We start from the raw sequence: 27,922 nt of genomic DNA, 5'->3' as shown, positions 1-27,922 counted from the left end.
CCACAGCACCAGCCCAGCACCTGCATCCTCGTTACGGATCCCTTCGCCCCCTCCCCGCCCCGCAGCATCCCCGTTCCCGCCCCGTTCCCGCACAGCCGGTGTTTGCTCCTCCAGGCCGCAGGGAGGCGCTGTGCCCGCACCTCTGGGTCAGGTGGCCCCGCCCTACCCCGCCCCACTCCGTGTTTACATCCGCTGCCGCTTCCGCCCCGCCGCTGTCGCTCACCCTGCGCCGTTTCCCCGGCTCGGCCCGGTCCGGTCCGGTCCGTTGCGGCTGCCCTCCGCTCTCCGTGTCAATGCGGCGCCGCCGCCCCGCGGCCTGCCCTGGCCATGGACACCAGCGACTTGTTCACCAGCTGCAAGAAGGGGGACGTCAGCCGCGTCCGGTGAGCCGGGGCGGGGAGGTGGGGGGGGGGGAGGCGGTCCCGGCATTTCCCAGCCTGAGCCGCTGCACGGAGCCGCTCCGGTCCTCCGGAGGAAGTAAGGGAGGGCCTGGCGGGGATCCCACTGCTGGATTCTTACGGCTTCCCCGGGTGGTTTTTAGAGCAGCCCGAACCCGGTCGCTAAACCTGCGGCCCCCGCAGCCCTGGGCCTCCCGGGACACCGGCCCAGCCCGGAGAGAACGGGGCTGTGAAGAAGAGGAGTGTTTGTTTCACTATAAATAAATGCGTTATGGTTTCCCCCCACCCCGCGAAGCTGGGTGTTTGCTGTGGGAATTGTCTGCTTTCTAAAAACCCAGGGGTCTGAGTCCAGAGCCGTTGCTGTGGATTTCGTTGTTCCAGGTGCTGAGTGTGGCAAATGTCCCTGGAAAAGTCTTTTCAGTTGTTGTTTCTCTACTGCCGGGAGCTCTTAATTGCATTCATAGGAAGTTGCTTGTCTGGAAAGTGATAACCATGGAAATACTGAGATGCCTTGTGCTGTAGGCTGTAGTAGTACCTCTGAGGAACACGGGGCTCCCAAGCTCCGGGTCAGGCTTCCTGCTCGTGCTGGAGCTGTAGGACTGAGCTGCAGTGATTTCAGGTGATTTGGGTCTTAAGAATGCTCTTCACCTGCTGATCCTCCAGTTCCCAACATGTGGATCTTACCAGATAATCAGAAAAAGCCTCTCTGTTTCACAGTGCTTGCTGTCAGGAAGTCAGCAGGTATTTGAGGTCTGGGGAGCGTTGTTACAAGTTGTGTGTTCATATTTGATTGTTATTGCAAGCAGGAAATTGCAGCTTTCTGGTAAAAGGAGGAGCCCTGCAGGAGTTTCAGATAACTGGCACAGAAGCCACAGTGGAGAAAGGATGGGTGTGGGAATGCTGTCACAGCAGAGGGGACAAGTGGGCCACATGGAGCTGATTGCTTGTGATTTCCACTGTGGTGAGTGGAGCCTGAAGCTTGAGACTGGAAAGATGGAGGAAGTGAAAAGAGAGACTGGTGTGGTGGATGAGAAGAACAGCTTAAAAATCTTTATGAAGGCTGAGAGGGACTTTTACATGTGATGAGGAGAGGTGGTTGTTGCAGTAGTTGGGGACAGGCTATAATGAGAGCCAACCTGTGCAGGAGATTGGTGTGCAAGGCAAAAGCTGGAGGGAGTGTTAGCAGCATTGGTATATCCTGAATGTGCAGGACAAGGAAACAGCAGGAATTAAGAGCAGTCTGGGGTGATATTGATGTTCTTACTTGTGGCAAGAAAAGCCACAAGCAGGGTGGGAGTCCAGCCTTGGCCCTGTAAACTGAACCACATACTTGTGAGCGTTGTAGGAGAGTGCAAAAGTACTGCTGAAGTGCTCAGGCTTCTGTTGTGATTGCTGCCCTGTTAGGAGTCAGCAGGAGGTGGGTTTGATTCCGTGCACCACTTAAGATTGAATTAAAGCTGTCTGGCCATGCTGCAGCTTGCTATTCTTTGGGTTGAAGGTTTGGCTGATGCTTCTTCAGCCATAGCAGGCAGCTCCCTTTGGAACTTACTGTTTAAATTCAAAATCAGATCTTTTGGAAGACGAGAATGTGACTGAGTGAACAGCTGTACTGAGTTACAACTTTGCTCATCTTTTTCTTCCAGATACCTTCTTGAACAGCGAGATGTGGAAATTAATGTCCGTGATAAATGGGACAGTACACCCCTGTGAGTCCTGCAGCCTGGGGTGCTGGCTGGGTGGGAGGAGAGCTCTTTCAGACCTTCTTCTTTTCCTCTCTCTGCATCCAGAGCTAGGAGCACTGTTACAAAAAGTCTTGGGGAGACTTGGCTACATATTTCTGTTTCTCTGTGGGTGCTGTGCTAAGTATGTCTTTGTCTCCCCATCTGACTGACTCTAGTGCTCAGAAGGTTGCTTAATTTTGTGAGCAAATTACCTGGATTAGTCAGTCTGTTCTTGGTTTGATTGGGCTTTTTCCAAGCATTCGAGCACATCTATTTTGGATGAAGGTTTGGCTTGAGTAAATGTGAAGTGTCTGGCAGGCTGTGAGCATGAAGTAGATAGTGAAGAATCCCCATGCTGGTGCTGAGGAGAGTGGTCTGGGCTTTTTACCTCCCCACACACCGATTCCAAAGTGCCTTTACACGTCTGCAATAAGAATACAGAATAACTTCACAATGTAAAGGTACATTAACATTCTCCTTTTTAGGACAATTTGAGGTTCTTGTGAAAAAGAATCGTGAAAGGCTTAGGTTGTGAAAGAGGAGATGAAACTCAACCTAAGTACGACTTTGAGGAGTGAATTTATTGTACATCCAGCATGGGCCCTGTTCCTTTGTTATCACAGTGTGCACAGTCTGACTGGCAGCAGAGCAAGAGTGGTTTTGAGAATCCAGTGGAATTGCTGAGTGTCCCTGAAATGAACGCCATTAAAATGAGGATAGATTTGGTGCAACAAAAGATAGGGAACCCAGATTGGGACCTTGAGATCTCCTTGCTGGATGGCAGTGCCTACGAGATCCTGCTTAGTCTATTGCTGAGTTTAGACTTCTAAGCTATTAGGGTAGCAGTTCCTCACTTCTGTAATCTTTTAAGCTTATTGCAGATAGCTCAGTGCTAAGATCTGAATGCTCTGGTGTGCCCAGACACTGAGTTTTGCTTCCTGCTGTACCTCTAATTTTCTTTCTCTTGTTATTGTCAGGTATTATGCTTGCCTCTGTGGACATGAGGAGCTTGTACGCTATCTCCTAGCCAATGGTGAGCAAACCCGTGCTGGTCAGGGGTGCAGTGCATTTCTCTATGTAGGGATTGTGTACCCTTCGAGCTGTCCCTTGTGGAAACTGCTCCTGTTAGAACCAGTCATCTATCTGATCAGCAATCTCAGGCTGCAGTGGGAGCCCTGGACACACTCTTATTGTCCCTTTTACAGACTGTTTGCTGCGTGAATTTGCTACAGGGAAGCTTTTGGTAGAATCTTACTCATGGCAGTGAGATTCTGAACTCAGAGGTGATGTTTTGTGAGGGTGCGTTGCTGTTGGGACTGTGCTGGTGTAAGACTTGTCCTTATCTGAAGAACTGTCTCTGTAAAACTGTCTTGAATTCTTCTGACAGTCTTGCTTTGCAAACAGGACTTAGAGGTGAAATGCAAGGGCTTTTCCTAACCTCAGACAAAGTCTCCGGGCAGAGTGCCTGCACGTTTGGCTCCCAGCACCCAAATTCCCTTAGGTGGTGATGATGATCTGTATTCTGGTGGAGGAAGGGTGCAGAGTCAGATCTCAAAAGGTTTGTCTCCTCCACTGCATTCAGAGCATCTTAATCAACCACTTGTTTAATTCAAAAATAGCAAAATCCAAATTTCTAGCAGAATCTGAACTAAAGAAGCATCTCTTGCCTTGTGCAAGGCAGAAATGCCTTTTAGGAGGAGCAGTTAAAAGGCCAATAAATAACTGTACTCTTTGAACAGTGACATTCTTCTTCCCAGAACACTGCTGGAGCCATGCTGAGAGGCTTATTGCCAGGGTCACTTTAAATGACTCATGACTTCAGAAAGGGATTTTGCTGTGGGAGAAGAGCTTTAAGTTGTGCACGTGGAAGGGGAGCTTCCTTTTTGTAAATGTGCTCATTAGCATAAGGGGTCACAGTGAAACGTCACCAGCCAAGAGCCAAGTCATGGACATTTAGTGACCCTTCTGGGACACTTGAGAAAGATGTAACTCTGCCTGCTGGCATCTGCCTGTCATTGCTTTGCAGGAGCAAAATGTGAGGCAAACACTTTTGATGGGGAACGTTGTTTGTATGGAGCTTTGAGCGATGCCATCCGGCGCCTGCTGAAGGAGTACAAGCAGATCACAGCAAAGTGCATGAAGAGAGACTACTATGATGTCTTCCTCCAGAGGTAAGCAGAGGAGGCAGCTCCATGTGCAACACATTCTGTCTGTCATCCTTCCTTAGCTGTTAAGCTAAGGATATTGGATATTCAAGTTCTCTGTCAAGGGCAGATTTGAAAGGTGACCGATCAGAAGCTTCACTCATTCCTTGATTGTAGAGGTTCCTAAGGGATGTTCCTTTGTACCCTAAGGGATGACTTTCCAACTATGTGTGCATTTAAAATATAGTCTCCCATGATTTGGTTACAGACTCTGGAGCCAACAGAAAGCTGCTCTTTCTATTGTGAAAGCATTAGACTCACATCCTTGACTATCAGACTAAAATCAGATCACTCAAACCACGTTAGCAACTTAGGATGTCATCTGAAATTAATTTTCTGGCCTGAATTGCTCTAGTCCTTGAGCTGAGTTTTCCAGTGGTGAGAACAAGTGTCTCCTTTCTGAGATAGAGCACCTTAAGAACCCTCAAACACAGTGCTCAGTTATTTGTTTTAGTTCTTTAAAATGTGTTGTATTTAAAGATGTTTCTCAAAGTTGCCTGTCATACCTTGTACTCTTATTCTAAGACTTGAGAAGAAGACCAACTTGCTCTAGGAGCAGAGGAATAGTGTCTGCCCTTTTTCTGCTTGCTGTTTTTCTGTCTGGTAGTTTTCATGTTATTGCAGAGACCTGGGTTTGTTTTTTTACTTTCCCTTCCCATTGGGCTGGCTTTTAAAAAAACCCACAGACAGCAAGGTTTCAACTTCTGGGTCTTCAAAATAGGAGAGCACATAAGTGCTAGCAAGATCTGACAATCTTTCCATTACTATAGAGTCCTAATTTCTGAAGTTATGGGGAAAGAGGGGAGGAAGGAAACTCATTTATGTGAAATCAGATTTTGCCTTGCAGGGAAGCAGGTTTTTGCAGGGTGATTTATCACTCCCTTGCTGAGTTTTTGGCTTAGTTGATGCCAGGTTGAGTGCACATGAAAAACAAAATGTGCTGGTTTATGCTTCTCATTGCAAAAAGACTGCTAAAACTGAAACAGGGCAACAGTAGGGGGCAAACACCTAACTGCCTCACTTGAAACAAAATAGAAGGACTAGCAGGAAGGTTTTTCTAGTGGCAGGAGATTGAGATGTAAACATTCACAACCCTGCTCTGACATCATCTGATGTGACCCCACACCTTTCTGTGCACCAGTCCTGCTCTCTAGAAGAGGTATGATGCCTGATGTCTGCCTGATTTAACCTCTTGGGGATGTTTGTGGGGATAGATATGCAAGGGGTGATGTGCATTAGGAAGCACTGGAGATAGTTTCAGTAAACTCTAGAAGTAGCAGTCCTGGCTTTTTTTTTTTTTTTTTTTCATTTGAAGAACAAGGATGTGGGCATGCAGTCATAAACAAGGCTTTATCTCAGATGTGGCAATTGCTTGCATTTCATGCCTGTAACATCCTTCCTTCTTCTGGGTTGGGTGACATCAAGTCCTATGCTGTGTGGTTAAAGCATGCACACTGGCAATGCTCAGAGAGCTGGAAAGTTGCACCCTACTGTGTGGTGAAAAATTTTTGAAAATGCATATTTCTGTAGGGCTTTTTTGTCATCTGACAATTTCAAAATGGGATCAACCTTTATAGGTGTGTTTGGGGGCAACTAGTTTGTCTTTACAAATACATTCCTTGTGTTCAGGGGTTCACCCGTGGCAGGAAAGTTTCATTCTCCAGCCTGCCTCTTGCACTAAGGAAACTTTGAGTCACTGGAGAGAGTAAGAGATTCCAGACTAGTATATGAAGTACAAGCCCATGTGCTGGGCTTCTAACTGGGCAGGGAAAGGCTGTGATATCCAGAGGTATTGGATTTAGACCTAATTGTGCCATGTCCCCCCCACTACCTTCACTCCTTTCTTTTCTTTCTCATTCTGCAATAAATTTCCCCTCTCTTTGTTCTTCACAGGCTGCTGGAGCAGGGTTACCAAAGTGACATTGTTTTCATTGTCCATGGCAAATCCTTCTGTGCCCACCGCTGCATTCTCAGCGCTCGCAGCGCCTACTTTGGAGAAATGTTTGAGACCAAATGGAAGGGGAAGAACATGATAGTGTTGAAGCATCCACTGGTGAGTAAGGCTGAGCTTCCAGCTCTTCCTTTTCTTTCCCTGTTTCAGCTGGGTGAGAAGTGAGTAGGAAGGACAGTCTGAGGATTAATTCCACAGTGAATAGTGCCTGAAGCTCAGAGTGACCCTAGTCAAGGAGAGGGGCTTCTGGAGGCACTTAATGCAGTCAAATAGCATCTTACTCAGATAACAAAAGGCTGTAGACTGCATCCTTCCCCTTTGTTCCTTCTGTCATGGCCTCAGACGTTTCTTAATTAATTACAGTAGCAGGTAGCTGTTACCATCTGCCAGCTGGGGCACAGCTTCTTTGCGGGATGAGTTGAGTCTGTCTAATTCCTGGTGGACAGGTGGTCTGTTTTGAAGACATCACCTCCATAATTGTTACTAATTGAGTCCCTTTTGTTGCCTTTGCAGTAAGAACTAAAGTGCTTTCCATCCATTAATCACCAGTACTCCAGCATATGTTTCTATAGCTTGATTGCAGCTGTGCAGAGCCTCTAATTACAAACATACTTCCAGTTTCTCAGCACATTACTTCATGTCTCTCTTTTTTCTTTGTACAAGAACACATCTTCCCTCTCAAATTAAGAAGAAGTGGAAACATTGGTGACCAGTGGAAGGCTGGATTTTACAGAGCTTGTATTATATCAGTGTTATTGGAGCACCTCTATTAGTCAGGTCCTGTCCCCTTAGGCATGCAGATTAGTAGCAGTTGATACTTTTAGAGAGCTGTGTAAACCAGGAGGAGTGGCAGTGTTAGTTACATAGGGAATTAGGAAACTGGATGCAGTGTCTGAGGTGCTATATAAGTGGGGTTTTTTTGGTTTGTGTTATTATTTTTTCTGACTGGTTCAGGGCCGTGTTTGTATCCAGCCGAATTTCAAGCTTGTTACTAAGTTCCTGGGAATTCTAAAGGTAACCTTCTCATGTTTTATTTTAGATTAATCCTGCAGCCTTTGGTGCTCTTCTACAGTATCTATACACAGGTAAATGTCTTACTGTGTGGTGTATGTACACATGGCTTGTGGCAGCTCTCTGTGCCTCTGCCAGAGCACTGCTTGGGAGGCACAGGCTTGCAGACAGCCATGTTTGGGCTCATGAGTTGCCAGTGGGTCCTCTCTGCTGGCAGAAGGGAAGACTGAGCAATCCCCAGCCCTTCCAAGTTGTTTGTACCTTTTGCCAGTTGTTGTCCTGCCAATAACTATATAATCAATTAAAAAAAGAAAAAAAAGAACAACCTTATGTTGATTGTTGAATGGATGTATAAAATGTGTTTTTAACTTAAGGAAGGTTAATCTGTCACCTGGGTTAACACTCCCCTAATGTGATGAAAAAACAGGTTCCCACATAGGACGTTTTCAGTCTGCCAGACCTGAGCAGTGTGTGCTGAATGATTTGACTACTTTTTAATATTCTTTCTGAAGAGAAGTTGCTGCTAAGCCTTCTATGAAAATGCCAAATGTTGCACTGTAGGCATGCTAACTGCTGAACTATTTTAGGCCAGGAGGTGGTGCCAGAAAATAACATTATCCTTGAGGCTTGCCTTCTTCAGTTCTCTGTTTTCAGGAATGCCACGTTTTCAGTGATGGTAAAACATTCTGGGATGGCAGCTTATGAGCCTAAAGTCTTTTCTTACCCAAACCAGGTAGCCAGTGGTGCCTTTCATGTATGCTGCTGTTGTGCTGCTATTTTTTATTTTCTGAGGGAATAAGATGTGAATAAGCCTGTCTGGTCTTTCGTTTCTGAAATGGAACTGTTAGGCTAAACACTTGAAAGTGGGAATGTGGGCAAGATGCTAAAGTGAGATGCAGAGTGGTAGGGTACCAAGTCTTAGCTTCTTGAACTGAGTTGTAACCGAATGCTGAAAAGTAAGGCAAAGTGAACTTATCCCCTCAAGCTTTCAGCCCTTAACTTTTTCTGGTTTTACACCTATGTGGTATGGGTTAAAAGAGCTGGCTGCATTTCTTCTTGGCAGGTCGTCTTGACATCGACGTAGAATATGTAAGTGATTGCAAGAGGTTGGCCAAGCAGTGTCGGATGCAGGACCTCATAGATGATTTGGAGACCAAATGTAAAAAAGTCTATGAATTTGGTAAGCATTTTACTTGTTGTCTCTGCTGTGCCTGTGTGTTCTTTCAGGGAGAAAAAAGAAAGTGTGGTGTTGGGTATCTTGTGGTGTTCTTGGGGCTATCAGAAAATTATTGTTGTGGAATTCCCATGTTTGCATGGTGGCTTTCACTCATGGGATGGTGGGCCAGCTGTAGTGGGTTTGTAGATACACGTTTATGTTGAATGTTTCCATTCTAGTAGAGCAACCACAGCAGCAGGACTTCACTGTGGTTGCCAGGCATTCAGTGAAGCACTGTGGGGTGTACTGTGAAGAGCCTTTCAGCAGAGAGCTTGTTTAAACCCCTGGGGAGATATAATATGTACCATTAAAAGTCATTTTCTCCATTTATTGGACCCCTAACCAAACTAGCTTAAAATGAATGCAGAGGGAGAAACCAAACAGTTTGAGTTTATAATTCATCTCCTTAGTTCAAGCTAAAGCAGAAGTGAAGAATTGGCACAAATAGGACAAATCATTAGTGTTGGTCATTAAGTTAAAAAAAAGGTATCAGGTAACAAAACCTTCAGGCTGAAAATATCTGATTCTCATTTCATGTTCAGAGTTCTTTACTTCAGTCAAGTTAATTTTGATTTGAGAACAGATTAAGCTATAATCTCTCCTTTAAAACTGGAGGTATTTGAAAAAGAATGTTCTGCAGTTATTTCTACAACTTCTAGTGCAGAAAGGTCAAGAACAAGGTTTGTGATGCTTGCCTTGGTAGCAGGGGCACTGGATGTACAGAATCTGTGGTTATAGCTACTCATGGTTTTAGAGGAGGATGTGTAAGGCAGGTATCTGAGTGGAGCATGATTTTGGAAAGGTTTGAGAGTTGGTGAGATTCTTAATTTTTTTTTTCTTTTTGTGGTGCATTGGCTTAATGGAAACAAAAGACAAGGAAGTATTGAGCAGTAGAAACAAAGCTGCTGAGTTGGTGGGTGCTGTTCAGTGCTATATGGCTGAGCTAGGTTGGGAAGAAAGACAAAATCCTTCATTCTCAACCATAGTTGGTTTTATGCTCTCCAGCTTCTTGCACAGTTGCTCATTTCTGACAACCCTTCATTCCTATTTCTTGCAAGAAAGCAATGGTTCCTGCTGCTTGCTTGAAGCAAACAGCTTTTTTCTCTTTCATTTTTTGTTGTTTCTGTTAGGAGAGAGTTCCTTGTGATACCAAATGGTGTGCTCTTGGATTTGAGAGGTAGGGTGTCTGAAATATCTCATGATAGGTGTGCTTTTTAGACAGATCATTGTTCATTCACTGTGTAATTGTCAAATTGCACAGATCTGCAAGAACTCTTTTCCTGGCCTATGGTTTAAAACTTGCTGGGTCCATCAGTGCTTACAGAGACTGATTGATTTGGCAATTGTTATCATAGGCCATATGCAAATACAAATTATTCTCGCTACCATAAAGAATTTATAGTTTCATAGTGAGAAATTTTCTTCTCTTGCACTGGTCTGGACAGGGTTCTTCAAGAAAAGGTACTCAGCCTTGCTTGTGTTGGTCCCAGGTCTCCTCTGGGCTTATTTACTGTGCAAGTCATCTGTCTGAAGGTGGTGTTTAGTGTTAACAGAGCAGCCTGTCTGCTTGGTGGTGTAGCTCTGTGTGTGGTAATGGAAGTACCTGACTGTCTTGTATTTGTAGAGTACAAATCTTCCCTTTCCAGCATCTTTGTGGGGTGTTCAGCCTACATGAGGTACAGTGGTGGCCTATCTGAAAGGTGCAGCAGTAACGTGGAGGAGGGGGTGGAGAACTTGTTTTGTGGGACATTGTGGTCTTGTTTCACCCACAGCATGATGGAATCATCTGATGGAGCTCATGTAATAATGCTGTGCAAAATGTCAGGAAAATTGAGGTCTCGAGGTGGCATGATTCACCTGCAAGGGGTTTTAATGAAGTGAATCATGCCTGTCAAATTCTGAATGCTTGAGCATGCTGTCACTTCACTCTTTTGTCCTTGAGAGTTAATTCTGCATCTCTCAGCAGAGAGCCTTCTCAAGTCTTCCACACCACAACTTCACAATTTCCAGTGGTGCTCTGTGTTTTTTCCCATGCTTCCCTCTATTCCAGGGACTCTTGCAAAGTCTTACACACTTCAGTCCTCGTCCCAAATCATGCTGAGCTGAAAATAAACCTGGGGTAGTGAACTGTGAGAAGGAGGTGGCCAGAAAGAGGGAAGGCTGTGGTGGCAGCAGTGTTGTGACACAATAGCTGTGCTCACTTTAGGCTGCTGCTTCTTGAAGTTAGGGACATTGGCTACAGTGAGCCCCATGGCAACTTTGGTCATAGCAAGACCACAGAAGTAGGATTGTGTGTTTGCTTCCCCTTTATCAGGTTGTTAAGTTGCATTGGCTGGTTAGCATCAGTACCACCAAAGAGATACTATAAACCATACAGAGATGGCAACAATATTTGCCTTCTTCAGACCTAGTGAGTCTTTCTGTCTTACCCAACCAGCCATGGAAGCAGCTTTATTTAAACCAAATACTCCTTGGCAGGGGTTTCACCCCAGGTGGCAATGTCAGTAGTAAGGGTGGTTGGCTGGGTGTGTGAGTGGCTCCTATAGGGACCAGGGCCAGCCTCATCAACAGTCCTCACTACAGCTGATGATGATGCAGATCACAAGCTGGGCTTGATGGATGCCTGTGGCAACTTTGGCTTTGCCATGGTTGATATTCTGGCACCAGGAATTAAGTGGAGGATTGAGGGGAGACAGCAATCCATGCATCCCCTTCCAGCCCTGCTCAGCAGCTCCACTGGGGGTGCCGTTTGTGTGTTTGAGAAGAATCATGTGTGTGTTTGGCACTTTTTTCATGGAGTGTCTGTCATTTCTCTAAATGGGAGAGAATGTTTGTAGTGGAATTTAGGCATCTCTGCTCTTTTTTCTTTTTTTTTTTTTTTTTTTGCTTCCAGTCTCTTCCAAGCCAGGGACCTGTGTGAAAGTGCTGACAATTGAGCCCACAGGTAACTGCCAGCTGCAGGAAGATCTGGCTCTCCTAGCAGACTGCGCCTTGCCAGCCGAACTGCGGGTAGGGACCATTTTTATTACTTTGGGTCTCTGTGGGTCTGTGATACGTGTTCAGTTCTGCTCTCTCCATTTGAATTGAGTGCTTGCTTGCTTGGGGATGGCTCCAAATGCTGAAAGCCTTTTACTGCTTGGAAATGCTGGAGAATTGTTTAATGAGGCTGTGAGTGCTGGTTCTTTCCTTTGCATTTTTCCCTCAGCAGGGACCTCAGTGAACAAAACCCTTGCCATGTGGTTGGTGGGGATTTCCCTGTTGACTCCAGTGGGACAAGAGTTGGCCTCCATCTTTTTTTTTCCTTCTCTCTGCTATCCTTCTGTAGTATCAGAAGTGTTTTATCAGCAGGCATTGATACCCAGAGGCATATAAATGGAAGCTGTCTTGCTGGGCTTGCTTGCTAGAACTGGCACTGTGTAGTGGAAAGGTGCTTTCAAACCATCAAAATATTCCAGCAGAAATGTAGGTCCCTCTGAAGTGAATATAACATGGCTTGTTCACCCTTAGAAATAACCCACAGACCACAGGTTGATGGTCACTATGTTAAAATACCATTAATATTATTAGTTAGGCTCAGATATATGGATCTTTACTCTACATACTGGATTGTACAACAGGGTAAATAATTAGTGGTCTTCACTTTCCCAGCATGTTGGTCTCTGTAATATCAGCAGATTCACTTTGCTTTTATGTCTGTCCTTTGTTTTTTTTTTTTCCCCCCTCTCTCTCTCATACTAAGTGCTGAATTTAATAACATGAAGTCATTTCAGATGGCTGCTGTTCCCAGAGGTTGTATGACTGAGTGATGTAGCAAAGTTTATTGCCTTTTCTTTTTCTCCTCTTCTGAATAAGGCTGCCTTGTGCAGAGTGTGTGTTTGTGTGTGTGTGTTGGCTTTTGGCAGACATTTCTCTGAGTACTTTATGGAGGGAGTTTTTCCTCCAAGTTTCCACCTTGCAGTGTTGAAATCTTTATTGTGTAACCTGCTTCCCCCAAATAACTCTGTACTTATTTGTGTCCTTTAATATGCTTTTCCATGTGTTTTCAGGCTTTAAAGGGAGGTGATACTATAAATAAGTGACAGATTTACCTCCCCAGGAATTAAAAAAAGGATTGTGGCTCACAAAACAGTGAAATTTACACAAATTTTAAGACAATAAATAAAAAGAGTACTTTGTTTGCTCATTCCTAGACCTTGATGGCATGCTACTGTTTTGCTAAGCTCTTCTCAAGGGTTAGAAACATTTCCCTTTAAATTCAGATATATTCATTATAATTATATTATTATAATAATATATTATAATTATTCAGAATAAGATCTGGAAGGAAAACATGAAGCTAGGAATAATATTATTTGACAGCACTGTAAATGCCTTTGAGCTGTGGTTTTCTTGCTATGTTCATATACCAGAACAAAGTCAATTAAATTTGTTATGCTGTAAAAAAAAAAAGATGGCACAGGCACCCTCTTGTTCACTGGAGAATTTGTGCACCATGTACAAATATGGGTGCTTTGTTTAAGGCTGATAAATGCTGAACAATTTCTCTAGGTTTTGGGTTTTTTTTTGCTAACTTACAAAGAATATATAAACAAAGCTCTTTGCTCTATTGCCATTTATACCTCATCCTAATGTTTGCCCATTGTAAAACCCTGTAAATTAGGCACCTTTCTTCTAGGTCAGAGGAATCACACATCCTCATTCTTAACAGGGTTTGATGCCATGCAAGGAGCAGCATACAAGCTGTGTAACATAAAATTTTAGGGACAAATGTACTGTCACATAGAAACATCTGCATTCTTGAGAGAAACACACATTTTTTTCCAGCCTATGCAGAACAAAAACGTTATCTGACTTCTGGATAAAAGCCAGCATTTCTTAATGGCATTTCAGGTAACAATCTGAATTTGGCAGGAGACATTCTGAGCCACTCCATGTGGTCTAACGCTGTATTGCATGGAATTGGGATGTATGCAAGTTTGTTTCACTATGAACAAATAATTTGTTTATAGTAATGTCTTTGGTATTTGATTGATGTGGAATACTGTGTGGATCCCTATTTCATAGTTCAGTAAAATGCTGTATGACTAAAGGAATAATTAACATTTGAAATCCATTCCCAGTTCATTATTAGTTTTTAGAGTGAGAAAACTCTGTTCCTTGAACTCTTAAACATGCTATAACCTTGGTGTTGTGTTTCTCATTCCTGCTTAGACTTGAAACTTTTTAGCTTTCAGCATTTGTTTTTAAAACTATGATTGTTGTCTGTTTTGTTGTAAACTAGTCATGGACAGAATTTTTCTGACCACAACAGCTGCTTCTTTAGTTTGTTGCAATAAAATTTAGCTGTGACAGATTTAAACAAAGTATCCATCCAAAGCCAGGGAACTGCCAAAAACCATGTGGCTTTCCGCTGCCTGTCTGCCTTGCTCTTCATCTCGTGTCTGCCAGGTGACCCCTGAGCTAGAGATGCCAGGGCTTCCAGTATAAGGGACTGCAGGCTCATCATTTCCTTGTGGCTGATTTTTCATTACTTTTTAAACTGAAATCTTATTTTCCAATCCAAGAAGAAATCTGACTTAAAAGGATCAGAGTTAGCCTTGAAATAAATACTGCTCTCTCTGTCTGAATTGACATTTGGTGTGGCTGCAAAAAAAGTGACCATTTGTCACTTCTGGGGTGAAGCTCAATGTTGCAATAGAACAGTTGGAAACAAGTGGATGGATTCCACGTTGTTTGCCTCCCCACCTGTGTAATTGTTGTAGTGGTTGTCCATGGCACTTATTCCTGTGCTTTGTGCCCTTGGCAGAGGCAGATTAACTGAACTATTTGCAACATGCTTCCAATTTAATTTTTTTTTTTTTAATACAATCCACTTGTATCTGGTGATGGCCTGGTAATCTTCTCTTGGATCACTAGCCCCTGTATTTTGTGTGTGTAATTTATTTACAAAATTATTGCTGAGATCATCTGGCCAAAATACAAATTGCTGCCACTGATTTTTTTGGTATGTTTTTGCCTCCAGCAACATTTCTGTTTAAACATTAATAGCAAATTTGTAGCAGTAAAGACTTTGTCCTCCACATGTGACAGCTGGAAGATTCTGTGCGTGTTCAGGCTTATGCTGCAGAGTTATTGAGTATAATTCTGTATGGTGGATGAGTTATTGTGAACTCATAGGCCAAACTGTTTTGTGCTCCTGGGCAACACACTTAACTTTGGCAGCTATGACTTGTACAGAGGTTTGCTGAGGAGGTTGCCTGAATAGAGGAGTGGGAGGAATAAGCCAGTTTTCTGTGGGGAGACCTTGAAAGGGAGTTGAAATTCAAGTGTGACAAGGGAGGAGAGTAGAGGTAGTAGAGACTTAAAAGGGGAGTAAAAGGGAAAATTCTGCAAAGCCACTTGATGCTGAATAGGGGAGACAAAGACATGAACCTGCTTTTGTAGTAGGAATTGGAAATGACCTTGTAAACCTGAGCATCAGGGAGGGACCAAGCAAGGCTAGAAGCAAGAAATTGAGCCTGGAGGAGTTTAATTTAGGAGACAAACTCTGAAACAAATAAAACTCCCATGTCACATGGGACACATTCCTTTTAAAGCCTTACTTTGGAAAATGAAAGGGGAACAAAGAAAGTATGCACATAGTTGTGGAGTTTGTCTCAACTAAAATTCTTGTGCTGCAAGGAGTGGCATTTTATCAAAGCCCATTTAGGCTTGATTTACCCATAATGTGCCTAAAGGTTGTAGCCTTCAGAATAAAGCTGGAATTTCTAGGAGGGAGTATGGAAGCTGTGGGGACAGCAGCAAGGCAAAGGGAGCAGGCAGCTAGATGATGACTCCAAGCGTTTGTAAAGGGGTGCCACAGAGTGGGGCTGCAGATCTCAGACCTCAGATCTCATTGCCTTGAAATGTGAGACAGATAACAGCAAAATAGCAGCCTTGGGAATGGGACAGTCTGATCTTATCTTCAGTACTGGAGTTGTCCTTCGTGTTACAGCCATATACATACAGACAGGTAATAGATCAGGTGAGGAATGTTCCTTGAATTTATGCTCCTCCTCTGGGATAGGAGATACCTGATGGGGAAGAACGCCTAGGGAAGAGGTGCCATGGAGAAGCAGCATAACCATGACAGCCATGTGCACAGTTTGAATGTCACTGGGCTCACTCTCCCATGGTTAGAAATCAGAAGCTGCCAAATGTTGCTTTGGGCAGACAAAAAGCCTGGCAAACGGGCCCAGGTTGCCATGTTCAGTGCTGGTGTGAACTTTTGCCAGCTTGGGGCCTTGCCACATTCGAGAACCTCTTTTGAGAGAAACCTCACAGCATGCAAACTGAGCGTGGCTGAGAGCACCAACCCAGTGTGTAGCAGGCTCTGTCTTTGTTTAGCTCGGGAGAGAAGAGAGGTCATCTGGCTCTTCAGTTAAGCTGGAAGTCAGTTGCTTCAGCTATGATGGAGGCAGCAGTGTTGGAAATAGGGCTTAGGAAGTCTGCAATTGGGAGACCCATCTTTACAGTCAGCCCAGGGTTTTCCAGGTGCAAACTTGGGGTGTAACTTCCCTTGGATGAGAAACAGCAGTATTAAACTCCTTGGCCCAAGCAGCTCAGGGGCATGCATTTGACAAGTAAGAACCAGGGGGAAACTTTTCATTCTGGAGATTAATTGTCTTGGTTACCTGACTGTGAATAAAAACTTTTGTTTTACAATTGAATTACCCTTTATATAGGATTGGGTGTAAGTGAAGATATTTGGAAGTGTCACTTTAAAATAACATGGGGCCAACAGAGTGTTTTTGTGTGTGTCTTCTGTCTTTGGCATGCGGGACTGGGAGGAGGTGTGTTGGTGTTAAAATAATTCACTAGATTATTAATACTGCAACAACACTATCTTTGGCTGCAAAACAAGTGAGGAATTTGCTCTAGATAAGTTGGATTATTCAAGTGAAGCAGTAATTGTAGCCAGACCATTTCAAACTGGTGTGTATGTCTGTGTAATCTGCATGGTACTACATCTACCTCTACATCTACACAGTAGAGGGTTATTCCTAAACTCTAATATGCTTATGATGCTCACTACACCAAGTAAACTTCACCCCCACCTGGTTATTTGCCTTGTTAGGTGGCACAGAAATGTGTGGAGCATCAGGGATTATCCATGGATAAGGAAGGAGGGCATCTGTAACTTGTCCCAAGAATATCTTTTATCAGGAGTTCTGTTCCTCACATTGAAATCTGTGTTCAGAGCCTCTCTAGGGCTCTGCATTGTGCTAAGGGAATGAGTGGATGGTTGCTGCTGGGAAGACCAGGAAATCCAAACTTGGGACTCTGAATGTGTTTAAAGCACTAATGTTTATGGGATGATTTTCTGATTTATCTTCCTAGGTTGGCTTTGGGGAGTTGCCATTTGACAGCACTGACAACTTTAATAGTTGTCCTGATGTGTGTTTCCGGGTGGCAGATTACAACTTTTTGTGCCATAAGGTATGTGACTGTGCTGTATTTCATTCTCCTTCCTTTTTGCCATGAGTCTGCTCTGCCTGTCTCCCCCAGTCATCCAGTGCTGATACACTCTACAGAATCAGCATTGCCTCATCAGCTGGAAAACCAAAAGCTGGAAACTATATTAAAGCATTTAACAAAAGAGTAAACCCTGCCTTTCTTGCAGAGGTGAGGAAATAAACTTATGGCTTCAGCTACAGCATTCATAAAATCTTCTACTGCTGGCTTGTGAGCTCAGTGTCTGGAGAGGGGAATGTAACAAGTAAACAGAAGAATAGATTTTGAGATACAACCTCAACTCAAACTCCTGCCCTAATACCATGCTACTTTGAAATACCTTAAGTTTACAAATTGTTTTTTTGCTTCTGAGGGTAGGCATGAATAGAAATAAGGTATGGAAAAATGTTGGAGATGCAGCTTTACAACATGGGAGTATCAAAGTTAGTCTGGACTTCTGAAATACCTCTGAGCTGCTCTGACAGCTGCTTGGCAGTGCTGTTTGGTTTGGTACCTTGGGAAAGATGTGAGTGTTTTGGTCTTTATTTCCTCTCAGGCATTTTTCTGTGGTCGCAGTGATTATTTCAAAGCCCTTCTTGAAGACCATTTCAGTGAGAGTGAGGAACTGCAGACACAGCCCAGCATCCCTGTGGTGACTCTTCACAACATCTCAGAAGACATCTTCATCCGGGTCCTCTACTACATCTACAGTGATGATACAGAGGTGAGGAAACCATGGAGCCCCTTTTCCTGTGCTCATTAATTCTGGAGGTGTTCACAGTGGTGTTTTCCTACAGGAGGGGGGAATGTATGTGCTTTCTTAAATTCCACTGCTTTCCTCCACTACCTCACTTCTGTCTCAGGAACCCACAGACTGGGACTTGCTGTTAACCAGTTAGACAGATCTAGTTTCTGCATGACATTCAGGATGCAAATACATAGTCTTTTCACCCTGTAACAAAAATTTGGAAATTTGGTGTCACAGTGTATGCTGGCAAGATGAGCACAGGGCTTTGCAGAGTTCTCTCTTGGGCTCTGTGGAAGGGATTGGTGAGCAGCTGCCAGTAGATGGCAGATTGGACGCATTTGGAGATAGGGAAAGGTTGAGAGGTTCTGCTGATTTGCTCTTGGCATCATAGCCCACTTTTCCATTTGTAGCAAGTCATTATTTCCACTTTGATGAATTGCTGGGGTGGGCAAAGTCTCTGCTGGGAGACCAATGTCTTGCTGTGCTCAGTACCACAAGCAGTTAGAAAATGGCCCCAATCTTCCTAATGGGAGATGCAGCAAATCTCAGCATTTAAGCAGCTTCCTGCTTTGGTTTTGTGGAAAATGCTTTCAGCAGGTCTAGCTACAAGATGCCAGAACACATTCTGGCAGTAAAGCAGTGATCAGAAACACTGCTGCACCTGCCAGTGTCACTTCTCCCAAGCAATATTCATGCTCTGGGTTAGGTGCCACATACAGAGAGTGTGCGCAGCTGCGACCTTGTTTCTGCTGATCTGTTCACCTCTGGGTAGCAGCAGGGAATGTGGGGTAGGGAGAGATGTATTTAGCAGGCAGCAAGGGCAGGATTGCTGTTGGTGTGCCAGAGAGCAGATGCTTCACTCAGCTGCACTCTTCCCTCAGCCACACACTGAAAGGTCAGGCAGAGAGGGAAAGATTCAGGCTGGGGCTGTGAAGCCCCTCCTGGTATTGTGACCAACACTGCAGTGTGACCCTGTCCCCTTGCACCTCTCCAGCCTGCCTGCCCTTCCTGTGATGTCTCACAGGAGGGATGTTTTGAATGCAGCCACCTCTTTCCAAGGGTTGCCTCAGCTGCCCTGTTTGGACTTGGAGCAGGAGAAAAGCATGTGTAGGAGTTCAGAGGATCTCGCTCACATTTCTTCTATGCAGAATAGTGTCATCACTGAAACTAGCTTGGATTTCAAACTGAGCAGCCAAGATAACAAGCTTCTGCACAGAGTTCATCTGTCATGAAAAACTACCAGGAAACATGGTCAGGAAAACAAGAACATAGCTCAAGTTTTACACTTACATGTGGAGTGTTCTCCCTGCCTTCCGTTTCTCTAGCCAAATGTCATCACTCCCATGGTTTTTTCCAATCAATTTATATGTCTGTCTTGTAGTAGTGACCATGTTTGCAGTTGGAGGGATGAGTGTGTGCAGAGGACAGAAAGGGTTCCAGGCAGAAGGAGAAGTTGCTGATCAGTAATACTTGTGTGGGCGGGCTCAAGGGGAAGTTTTGGAGGAACATTTGCGAGGTTTGTCCTTGATCAAGTGTTTGGAGCTGCTGCCATCAATGCTACTGACTCAGACTCCTCCAACTTAGGAGGTTCCTGGAGCTTATGAGAGGACAGAACAACACTTGATCAGTAACCCTGAGAGCTTTGTTACACCATTTTGCACTGTAGCCCTCCTGGCATGCCTCTGATACATGTTGCATCCTTCTGCACAGCTGTTGCAGGGTGTTACCCAGCTGAGCCATTTGCTGTGACTAGTCTCTTCCAAACACCAGTGTGGACAGCTGTAGGGGAAGAAATAATCAGCCTTTCACAGTTGTCAAGAGTAAGCAACCACATGTGCAGGATGTGGACAGCAGTGTTTTTGCTGCTGACAGGTTTATCAGGGCAGTGGACCATGACACACCAGGGTTACTGTTCGTCAATCCAGCCCAGGCTTGGTCTTTGGATGCAAGTGATCTTGCCTTCTCCTCCCCCGGGGTATTCTGCACCTTGCAGATTGTCTGTTAAAATGGGTGGAGGTAACTGTGCTCTTTGCACCTCACATTAGCAGGAACAGAACTGTGCAGAGAGAGGCTCTATTTCCAGGTTAGTGACACATTTGGCTGATTTAAAATAGGATTTGCCCAGCCAGGGGAAAGAGACTGAATGAAGCTGGAGGTGGTATCTCCAACGTTATCTACAAAATTTTTGTCCTCAGCTGACTTGCAAAGAACAGAAGTACACAAGAGGGAAATTGGAAGGTGGTTCTCAAGCTCAAAAGCCTGCAAATGTTGAAGGCCATTCACAACAGTGTAAGCATGAGCATCAACTCATGTTTAGTTCAGTTTGAATGCCTGTTAAAGCTTCAGTAGTATTTGATGTGCAGAGTCCAGTTGGGCCTCACCTACAGGTTCTTTGGGATGCAATTTTCTGTCCTTGGGTGTATCCCTGTGCCAGGCAGGTTGTGCTTGGTGAGTTAGCAGAGCCAGTTTGAGGAAGGAACTTCAGAGAACTTTGTGCATTTTTTACAAAATGCAAGTCCAGCAGTACAAAATAGGAAGAAAAGTCTTAGTGGGGACAAGTTGCACTGTTCTGCTAGGGTGTTTCTTCTGTCTCTTTGAAGAGTTTTTGGTAGTTCTGGTAAAACCTTCCTCCTTCTACCACCATGTTGAACGTTTCTTAGCAGCCAGCTTTCAGCTGCACTTTGGTGTTTCAGCATTGCTTTGTGCTTGGCTGGAGGAGTTAGCTGCAGTGTGTCAAGCTTCTTGCTTTGTGCTGAGCGAGCTGCCTCTGCCCCATTTTTAACTCCTTTGTGGTAACTGATTGAAAGACCAAAACCTGAAAGATTGAGCTCCTGTCTCTCTATAGTACTGTTAACACCTGCCCAGTTACAGACCAAACAACACTTGAAGGAGTCTCAGCTAAGACACAAGAGAAGGCAGTTTGCCAGAGACAAGTGAAGGGGTAGGACTGGACAGTAATTCCCCTCTCTCCATTTCCAGCTGTCCCCAGAAAATGCCTACGATGTGCTGTGTGTGGCAGACATGTACCTCCTGCCTGGGCTCAAGCGCCTCTGCGGGAGAACATTGGCTCAGATCCTTGATGAGGAGAACATTGTCAGCATCTGGAGGATTGCAAAGCTGTTCCAGCTGACCCGGCTGGAGGACCAGTGCACGGAGTACATGGCAAAGATCATTGAGAAGGTAGCAGAAACACTCCCCCCACTGCACTTCCCACACAAATCTAACTGCACAGTGAGCTGTAGATACAACAGATTAAGTGGTTGTACTTTGATCTGTGATAAATGGTTCTCCTCTCTTGCTTAATGCTTCCTGAAAATGAGCAGTGGTTAAGTAGCAGAGCACATGGTGAGTTAGGAGGTAGGGTGAGGAGTGTGGCAGTACCTGATGTTGCTGCTGTAACCCAAATGCTGGTGGCTACCTAGCACATCCCTGTGGAGTGTGGGCTGGAAAACATGCCCAAAAAGATTTGAGACAGGTGGCTTTCATGGAGCTTTCACCCACTGTGTCCAGAGCAACAGTGGTGCTGAATACACCAGCTGCAGCCTGGAGAATGCATGGGGTGTGCAAGGGAGCTGTGTGTGAAATGTTTTCCAGTCTTTGATGCAGGGAGTCCTTCCTGACATAATGCTGTAGAAAGGTGTTACCAATGTGATCTCCACTCCTCTCCAGGATGACAAATCTGGCAGTGGGGGTTTCCACAAGGGAAATTTGGCCAGTGAACTGCCAGAAGTAATGAATCTAACACTGAAGTTTTCTTCATGGAGTTCCATTTAAGTGTCATCCTGAGTGATTATAGCTGATAATTTCAGGACTATTGGAGAAAGTTGCCTTATGTAAGGGTAAGCTAGAATCTATGGGGTCTTCTTCTCATGAGACAGATCTATATAAATGGCTTGCACAGTTCACATGGGAATGTTACATTTTCACCTGCAGCTTTAGAGTTGTGAAATTCTTTTTGGCATGTGAAAGCAGTGAAGGAAATGATTCTAAAGTTGTTACTTTGTCCAGTTTATAGCTTGGGGATGATAGATACATCAGCATGTACCCACATTCTGTTTTTTGAAAAATGGGCTTGGTTTGAAACCTGAATGAATATCCCAGGTAGTAATTAGGGGTTTGCTTCTATGTTCCTCTTGCATTCCCTTTCTGTAGCTTGAGCGGGAGTCCTCAGACCCAGCATTGGCAATGTGCCTTCTTAAAGGTTTTGGCACAAATGGAACCACCCCAGCTGTTCAAACATCAGCAGCTGCCAGCATCTTGTGGAGATGCTCTGATGAGGGCTACAGGGAGAGATTTTGGCAGTGTGCATAGCACAGAGCAGGGCTCAGCAGCCTGCTGTGCCCAGGCACAGTTTGGTAGCACAGACAGACAGAAGCTGCCTCTCGCCCTTCAGAACACCACATGTTCCTGAGGAACTTGATACAAAATCATTCATGGGTGACCTGATTCTGTCAGGTTGGGCACAGAACATAGCAGCTGCCTTGCTGTGATCTGCTGGTTGGCTGGTGGTGGTTGGCTGAATGCCATGGGGGGGATAGTCATCTATGTGGTTCCTGGTTCTGAACAGGGCCACGAGCAGCCACTCACCTGCCTCTTGCAAGACATTTCCCCAAAGTGTCTAGCAGCATCTCCTGGTTCCTGCTGAGGAGCCTTTCTGGAGGAAATACTGTGTATATTCATGTGCCCTGGAACCATGGATGCTTAGTTAGTGGGTACTGCAGTGAGCAGATTGAGGTGCAGATTGCTTACAGGTGTGGTTGTATATTGTTGGAGTGTTACTGCCTCCTAAGGATGAATGGCAGAATCTCTGAGTGCTGTCTGTAGGAGACAGAAAAGATTTGTGTCTCCACATACCCTTAGCACTGTTTTTCTGCTGTGAGATCCCTTAAGAGTGGCTGAGCCCATTATCCCAACCCTTTACATTCCTTTACCTGTCTTGTCTTCCTAATGATTCTCTTACTTACCCCATGCAGCTGGTGGAGTTGGAGGAGTTTGTGACTGCTGTGAAGGAGAATGCAGAGGCAGTGGAGGAGCGGCAGGAGACTGACTCCATTCCTCTGGTCGATGACATCCGCTTCCACATCACCAGCAATGTGCAGACTTACAGTGCCATCGAGGAAGCCAACCAGAAACTGGAAGCTCTGGAAAACCTCCTGGCCAGTATAGGGCTTGAGTGCTGATGTCTGCAAACCCTGCCTGTCATATGCAGCCTGCGTAGTCCCTGTTTGGGCTCAGAGTGCAAGAACGCCTGAGTCTCTGAATGTCTCTCTCTTTCTTTGTCTTCCTTCCCGTCCACTTTCAGGCATGGTTTAAATTTAATTTATTTGTATCTGGACATTTGCATGTCTGGTTTGTATTTGTTCTACTTTGGTTTTTGTTTCTCCTTTCCGACGTAGCTCCCAAAGCTCAACTCAAATCAGTAGCTGCTCCTTTGTACAATATAATGCAGACAGGAGACTGCAAGCTGTTGGGGGTGTTCTGGAGGACTTGCCATGGCCTGATGTTAGGAGCCATCCTGTTCTGTTGCCCAACAACACACTCTGAATCTGGTTCATGCCAGGATATTTGAGCTGCCAGCAGCAGAGGAAGAAAACTGGATAAAAGTCTTTAAACAAGTATATGGGAAGTGAGGTGGCCTTTCTTTCACTGTCAGCTTTGCAAGATTGACAAAAGCAGGCAGTGCTTCCCTAACAGGGACACAGGAGCATTTGGATATGTGGAAGGCAGTGTTGTCATCTGTCATTCTAGTTCTTAGATTAAAAAAAAAAAAGTGATTTCCAGGTCTTCCCTGGCTTTTCATTGCTTTGAAATGCTTAGAATTTAAAAGCTTTGCTTTTTGAACAAATATCTTTATGAATACAGTACAGACCAGAGTCCTTCCATTCTTAGCAGTAGCTTTCAAGGCATAAAAAGGGAGAGCACATCTTCCTGACAGGAGGGAGACATCTTGTTGGAAACAGCACTTTTTCCTTTCTTTTTGTCCACTGTGGTAGAGCAGAACTGACTTGCTGATGGGTCAGGGAAAAGGAGTCACTAGAAATCCTTTTTTCTAAAAAATGAAAAGGAGCCTTGCAGGGCAGCAGTCCCACTTGTCAACCTTCTGGCTTTGCTCACCCTTCAGCCTCATAGCTTCATTGTTCTCCAGGAAATTTACTGTACTAATGAGTGTTTCTGTATCTGTGTTCTGCAGTAGGTCACATTCTCTCATGTTGTCTCTCTAGACTCCTAAAGAGAGTAATGATGTTCTTTCTCCTTGGCAGCAGTCAGCAGGTGTTACCCTTGCATAAAGCTTGCCTTGCCCAGTGGGCTGCCCTCAGAACTGTCCATCTCCAGAACTGCACATTCTGAGAGTCTCAGGTCTCCAAGGCATAGGCTGAGTGTACTTTGCTCATGCTGTGAGTTGAGAAGGAGAAGAGGCGTTGTGTGAACCACAGAGAGTCTTGCACAGGCAGTGAGCTGCCATTACTGATGCATAGAATCATTTTGGTCACTTTGTGAGGCAAGAAATTGAAATTAAGTGTCCTTCTAGTATCTGAGGTGGGAACTGGGCATGGAGTGGTGCTTCATATGAATAAGGGAAGGATTTAGAGATCCCCAGTTTAGCTGGAACTTGCTTCAGGTGTGGGTCTATTGGGAGGGTGGGTTTCTCATCTTGCTCACCTCACCAAGTAAGAGACTGATGCTCCCACACAATATAACTGCAGCCTCACTGCCCCTGCTCACAGCCTGTATCTGGCATGAATTGGGAGTTCTTGGCATAAACGTGGGCAGGCCTTGGGCAGCACTTGGGCTGGGCAGGCTGCATTCACTGGCAGTGAGGAACAGACACTGGGATTTGTACTTGAGAGATGCAAGACTTTGGCAAAATCATGTCAGGATTGAGTTGCACCCAACAGAAGCTGGGGACAGGGCTGGTGGGGCAGCGTTGACTAAACTGGACCCGGGATGCTTGTGCACTTTTTCACCCATGTTAACTCTTTTCTCTTGCACAAGAAGCTCTCTAGGCCAGGGGCTGGTGGCTGCAGGGCTGCTCAAAGCAGGGCGTCCTTCAGTTATTTTGTTTCAAAATGCTTGTGAGGGAGTGCAAAAAGTTATTGTAGTTTGTTTTCTGCAACCATATTAGGGTGAGGGAAGAAGATGTGTCCTTGCAAGCGTGTGTTGTATGAAAGAGGGGAGCAGCAGAAGTGTGTTTGTGTTTTGAGTGGTGTCATGGAGAGGAGCTGTGTCTTTGTTGTGTGATTTGTGGAATGTACCTCCATGCCCATCTCTAAGCTTGATGTGGCTTTGACAGGACCACCAAAGAGCCCAGCCTACCTTGCACTGATAAAGGTGTCTCAGTTGACTTGAGGAGGGGAAAAGCTATTGAAAAAACTTTTTAAATATTAAAAGTCACATATTTTGGAGAAAGAAGGGTGAAAGCAGAACTGCCTAGTCTCTTCTCAGTGGAGTGTCAGGCTCATGAAAGCCTGCCACAGAAACAACAAACAGCTTAACCCAGGTGGCTGAGTCTCTCTGTGTTTCTCCTCCCTATATGGCTGAAATTGACACTGAAGGGATAAGCAGGATGTGTAGTTTATCACATCCCCTCTGCTTCTCCTGCCTAAATTCCACATCTGACATCTTTGTAGTCAGCTTTCCACAGCAGTGGCTGTGACAGCCCTGCACAAAGGTTGCACAGAGCTGCCAGAGAAAAGAAGATGGCCTGTTCTGCTTGTACAGAGTGAGATGCAGAAACAGGATTACCGAGAAATGTGCTAATGCTTTTTCCCTGCAGATGCCTCAGCTGCTAAAGCAAAATGGACACTGGTAGTGGGCAAAGCAGGAGGAAGGCAGAGGAGGGGCAGTGCTGGGAAGTGTTTTCCGTATGACTGCTTTTGAATAATTCCATTCCTGCATCCTTGGAGTGAGCCTGCAGTTGTACGTGTGGGAGGAAAGGGCAGTGTGGCCTTTTGATCTGCCTCCCTGGTAGTGCAGTTCCATGTGGGCTGCCAAGCAAACACCTCCTCTGTCTGCCTGCACTTAGTGGTCACATCTGTGACTCGTGTCAGATTGTGCAATTACTCGGGGTCCTGTAAACCCCTCCAATACCTTCTGGCAAAACAGGGCTATCAAAAAGCATGCAAAAGCAGATGGTCAGCATGCAGGCAAACTCTCTGAGCTGATTGAAACTTTGATTTGAATTCACTTTATTCTTGCTGCAAATAATTTTATCAAAAAATAAAAACCTTTTGATTTTTTTTTTGTTCTGTTGCTAGTGTCCTCTTTGTGTTCTGTTGCCTCTGTCCTTTTTATTTACTACTGGCCACTTGTTGATTTAAGATTGTAAAATTTATGAGAGCAACATTATATTTAAGATGAAATGTGTAAGCATGTGTGCAGCAATAAAATAGTATATTTCACTATATCTGTTCTTCCTGTGGCTTATTTTTTACCACTGACAACATCAACATGGCTTTATTTCTGAAAGAACTTGGTGGGCTCCTTCAGCTTATTTACCTGGGCTCTGCAACCTGGTGTCCAAGCAGTGAGGGAGATGTGGCTCTGCTGTCTTCCCTGGGTGACCTTTTTGTACAGTCCTGTTGGAACACAGATGCAAAGCACCATCTTGTCTTTACTGCTCCTTTCTTCCAGAATTACTTGTTTCGTTACCAGCACCATGGCACAGGCCTGCTCAGCGTGGTGGTGGTGTGTCAGGGAGGTGACATCTATCTCGGAGGGTTCTGGGCAACCCCTGGCAGGTGAGTTGTCCCTACTTCTCTTCACATTGTTTCTCTGTCACTGATGACTGTTAGATGCAGATTTCTTGGCCTCTGTGCTTCATTACTCGAGTTGTTGCGTGCACTCCCAGAGCCTCTGAAGCGTGTTTGCTCCAAAGCCTCAAAGTCCACTGAAGCACCAGGGCAGCCCTTCCTCTCTGAGGACACAAATACTTACTTTCTGTTTTGCCTTCTTGTATGTCTGGGTGTCTGCAGCAGTTTTGGTGCCTGTGTCCAGCCCTGTTGACTTCAGAACGTGACTGGCATTGAGGGGATGAGGATCCAGGCCCTGAGGCGACACGCAGGAGCGCGTGCTTTTTGGCGGGAAAGCTGATTGCGTCCCAGTGGGTAATGGTGTGGAAGGGAGGAACTGGGCTTGGAGAAGTTCAAGCATTTGCTTCCCAGATTTTTGAGGTAGAACAAGCAGTATTGTTGTGCTGTAAGATCCTGGAGTAAACCATGGGCCTCTTTAAGAGGCTTGAGCTTTTATGTTGGTACAGTCATGGTCAAACTGTGGAGATGGCACCTTCCCACGTAACAGCTTGCAGTCGGTGTGTGCTGACAGACTCGTCTGCTCAGGGTGACACCGAGTTCCTCTCTCTGGCTGGGGGCAGCCTGCTGAAGGCTGTCACAGCCTGGGGAGCTGGATTGTGTCCATGCCCAGCTCCCAGGGATGAGGGAACCCAGCTAGGTGATGGGAGATGAGGCTTAGCTTGGTTCTCTGCTCACAGGGGGTGGGTATGCTGGCAGAGCAGGGTTTTGTTTAACTTTCTAGGCTAAAACAGATGAAACATAACAGATTTATTAATAGAGGCCACAGTGGCAAACCATTTGTCATTCGGGGGCCTGTTCTGAATGCAGGCACTGGTTCAGCCTTGAAGAAGTGCTGAAGGGAGAAGAGCAGAGAGTTGCAAATGGTTTCTGTGGTTTTAAACTGGAAATCTGAGGTGGGTTGTTGGCAAAAATCAACCCAAGGGCTGCAGAGTGGCAGAGGATCTGTTAGGGGACAGCAGCCACAGTTGGGTGCAGCCATGGTCCCCAGTGCCAAAGCCCAGCTTTGTGACCTCTGATCAGCACCTGGGTAAGGGGGCAAGGATGCACTTGCCTGTCACTTTTCTTAGCTATGGTTAACTTTTTATAGGGCTTCAAGTTCAGGGCAAGGTTTGAAGGGCATTTCAGGAGACTACAGAAAGCCCTGGAAGAGGATCAGTACTGTGCAAAGAGCTTGCTGTGATCCCTAGGGCCTGGCTGCTTGGTTCCCAAAATAAGCTCTGAGAAATGAATGCAAGAGCTTTCCTGTCTCTTCTCCTGTTACCAGCAGAGCAAGCTTGAGGGGAAAGTGAACATGACTGAAGAGTGAGATCTGCTCCTCCCGGCTGCATCTCTGCGTGTGGGTCTCTCTCCACTCTTTTTTTGGCTGGAAT

The 27,922-nt window shown here is 45.2% G+C and overlaps 1 protein-coding gene across 1 annotated transcript; it reads left to right on the top strand.

Annotated features, from left to right (window-relative positions):
* Positions 1–182: 182 nt before the first annotated feature.
* ABTB1 (ankyrin repeat and BTB domain containing 1) lies at positions 183–26,146 on the top strand. The gene is made up of 12 exons (XM_071755973.1): positions 183–383; positions 2,042–2,104; positions 3,097–3,152; positions 4,146–4,290; positions 6,217–6,376; positions 7,314–7,359; positions 8,349–8,465; positions 11,395–11,510; positions 16,881–16,979; positions 17,551–17,718; positions 20,722–20,922; positions 22,716–26,146. The coding sequence occupies exons 1-12, from the start codon at positions 328–330 to the stop codon at positions 22,920–22,922; spliced, it is 1,434 nt and encodes a 477-aa protein (XP_071612074.1). The 5' UTR covers positions 183–327; the 3' UTR covers positions 22,923–26,146.
* Positions 26,147–27,922: the final 1,776 nt, after the last annotated feature.

This window comes from Heliangelus exortis, chromosome 12 (genome assembly GCF_036169615.1).
Source record: "Heliangelus exortis chromosome 12, bHelExo1.hap1, whole genome shotgun sequence".
Taxonomy (NCBI): Eukaryota; Metazoa; Chordata; class Aves; order Apodiformes; family Trochilidae; genus Heliangelus; species Heliangelus exortis.
The sequence above is the reverse complement of the archived record's forward strand: the minus strand, read 5'-3'. Positions and strand labels throughout refer to the sequence as shown.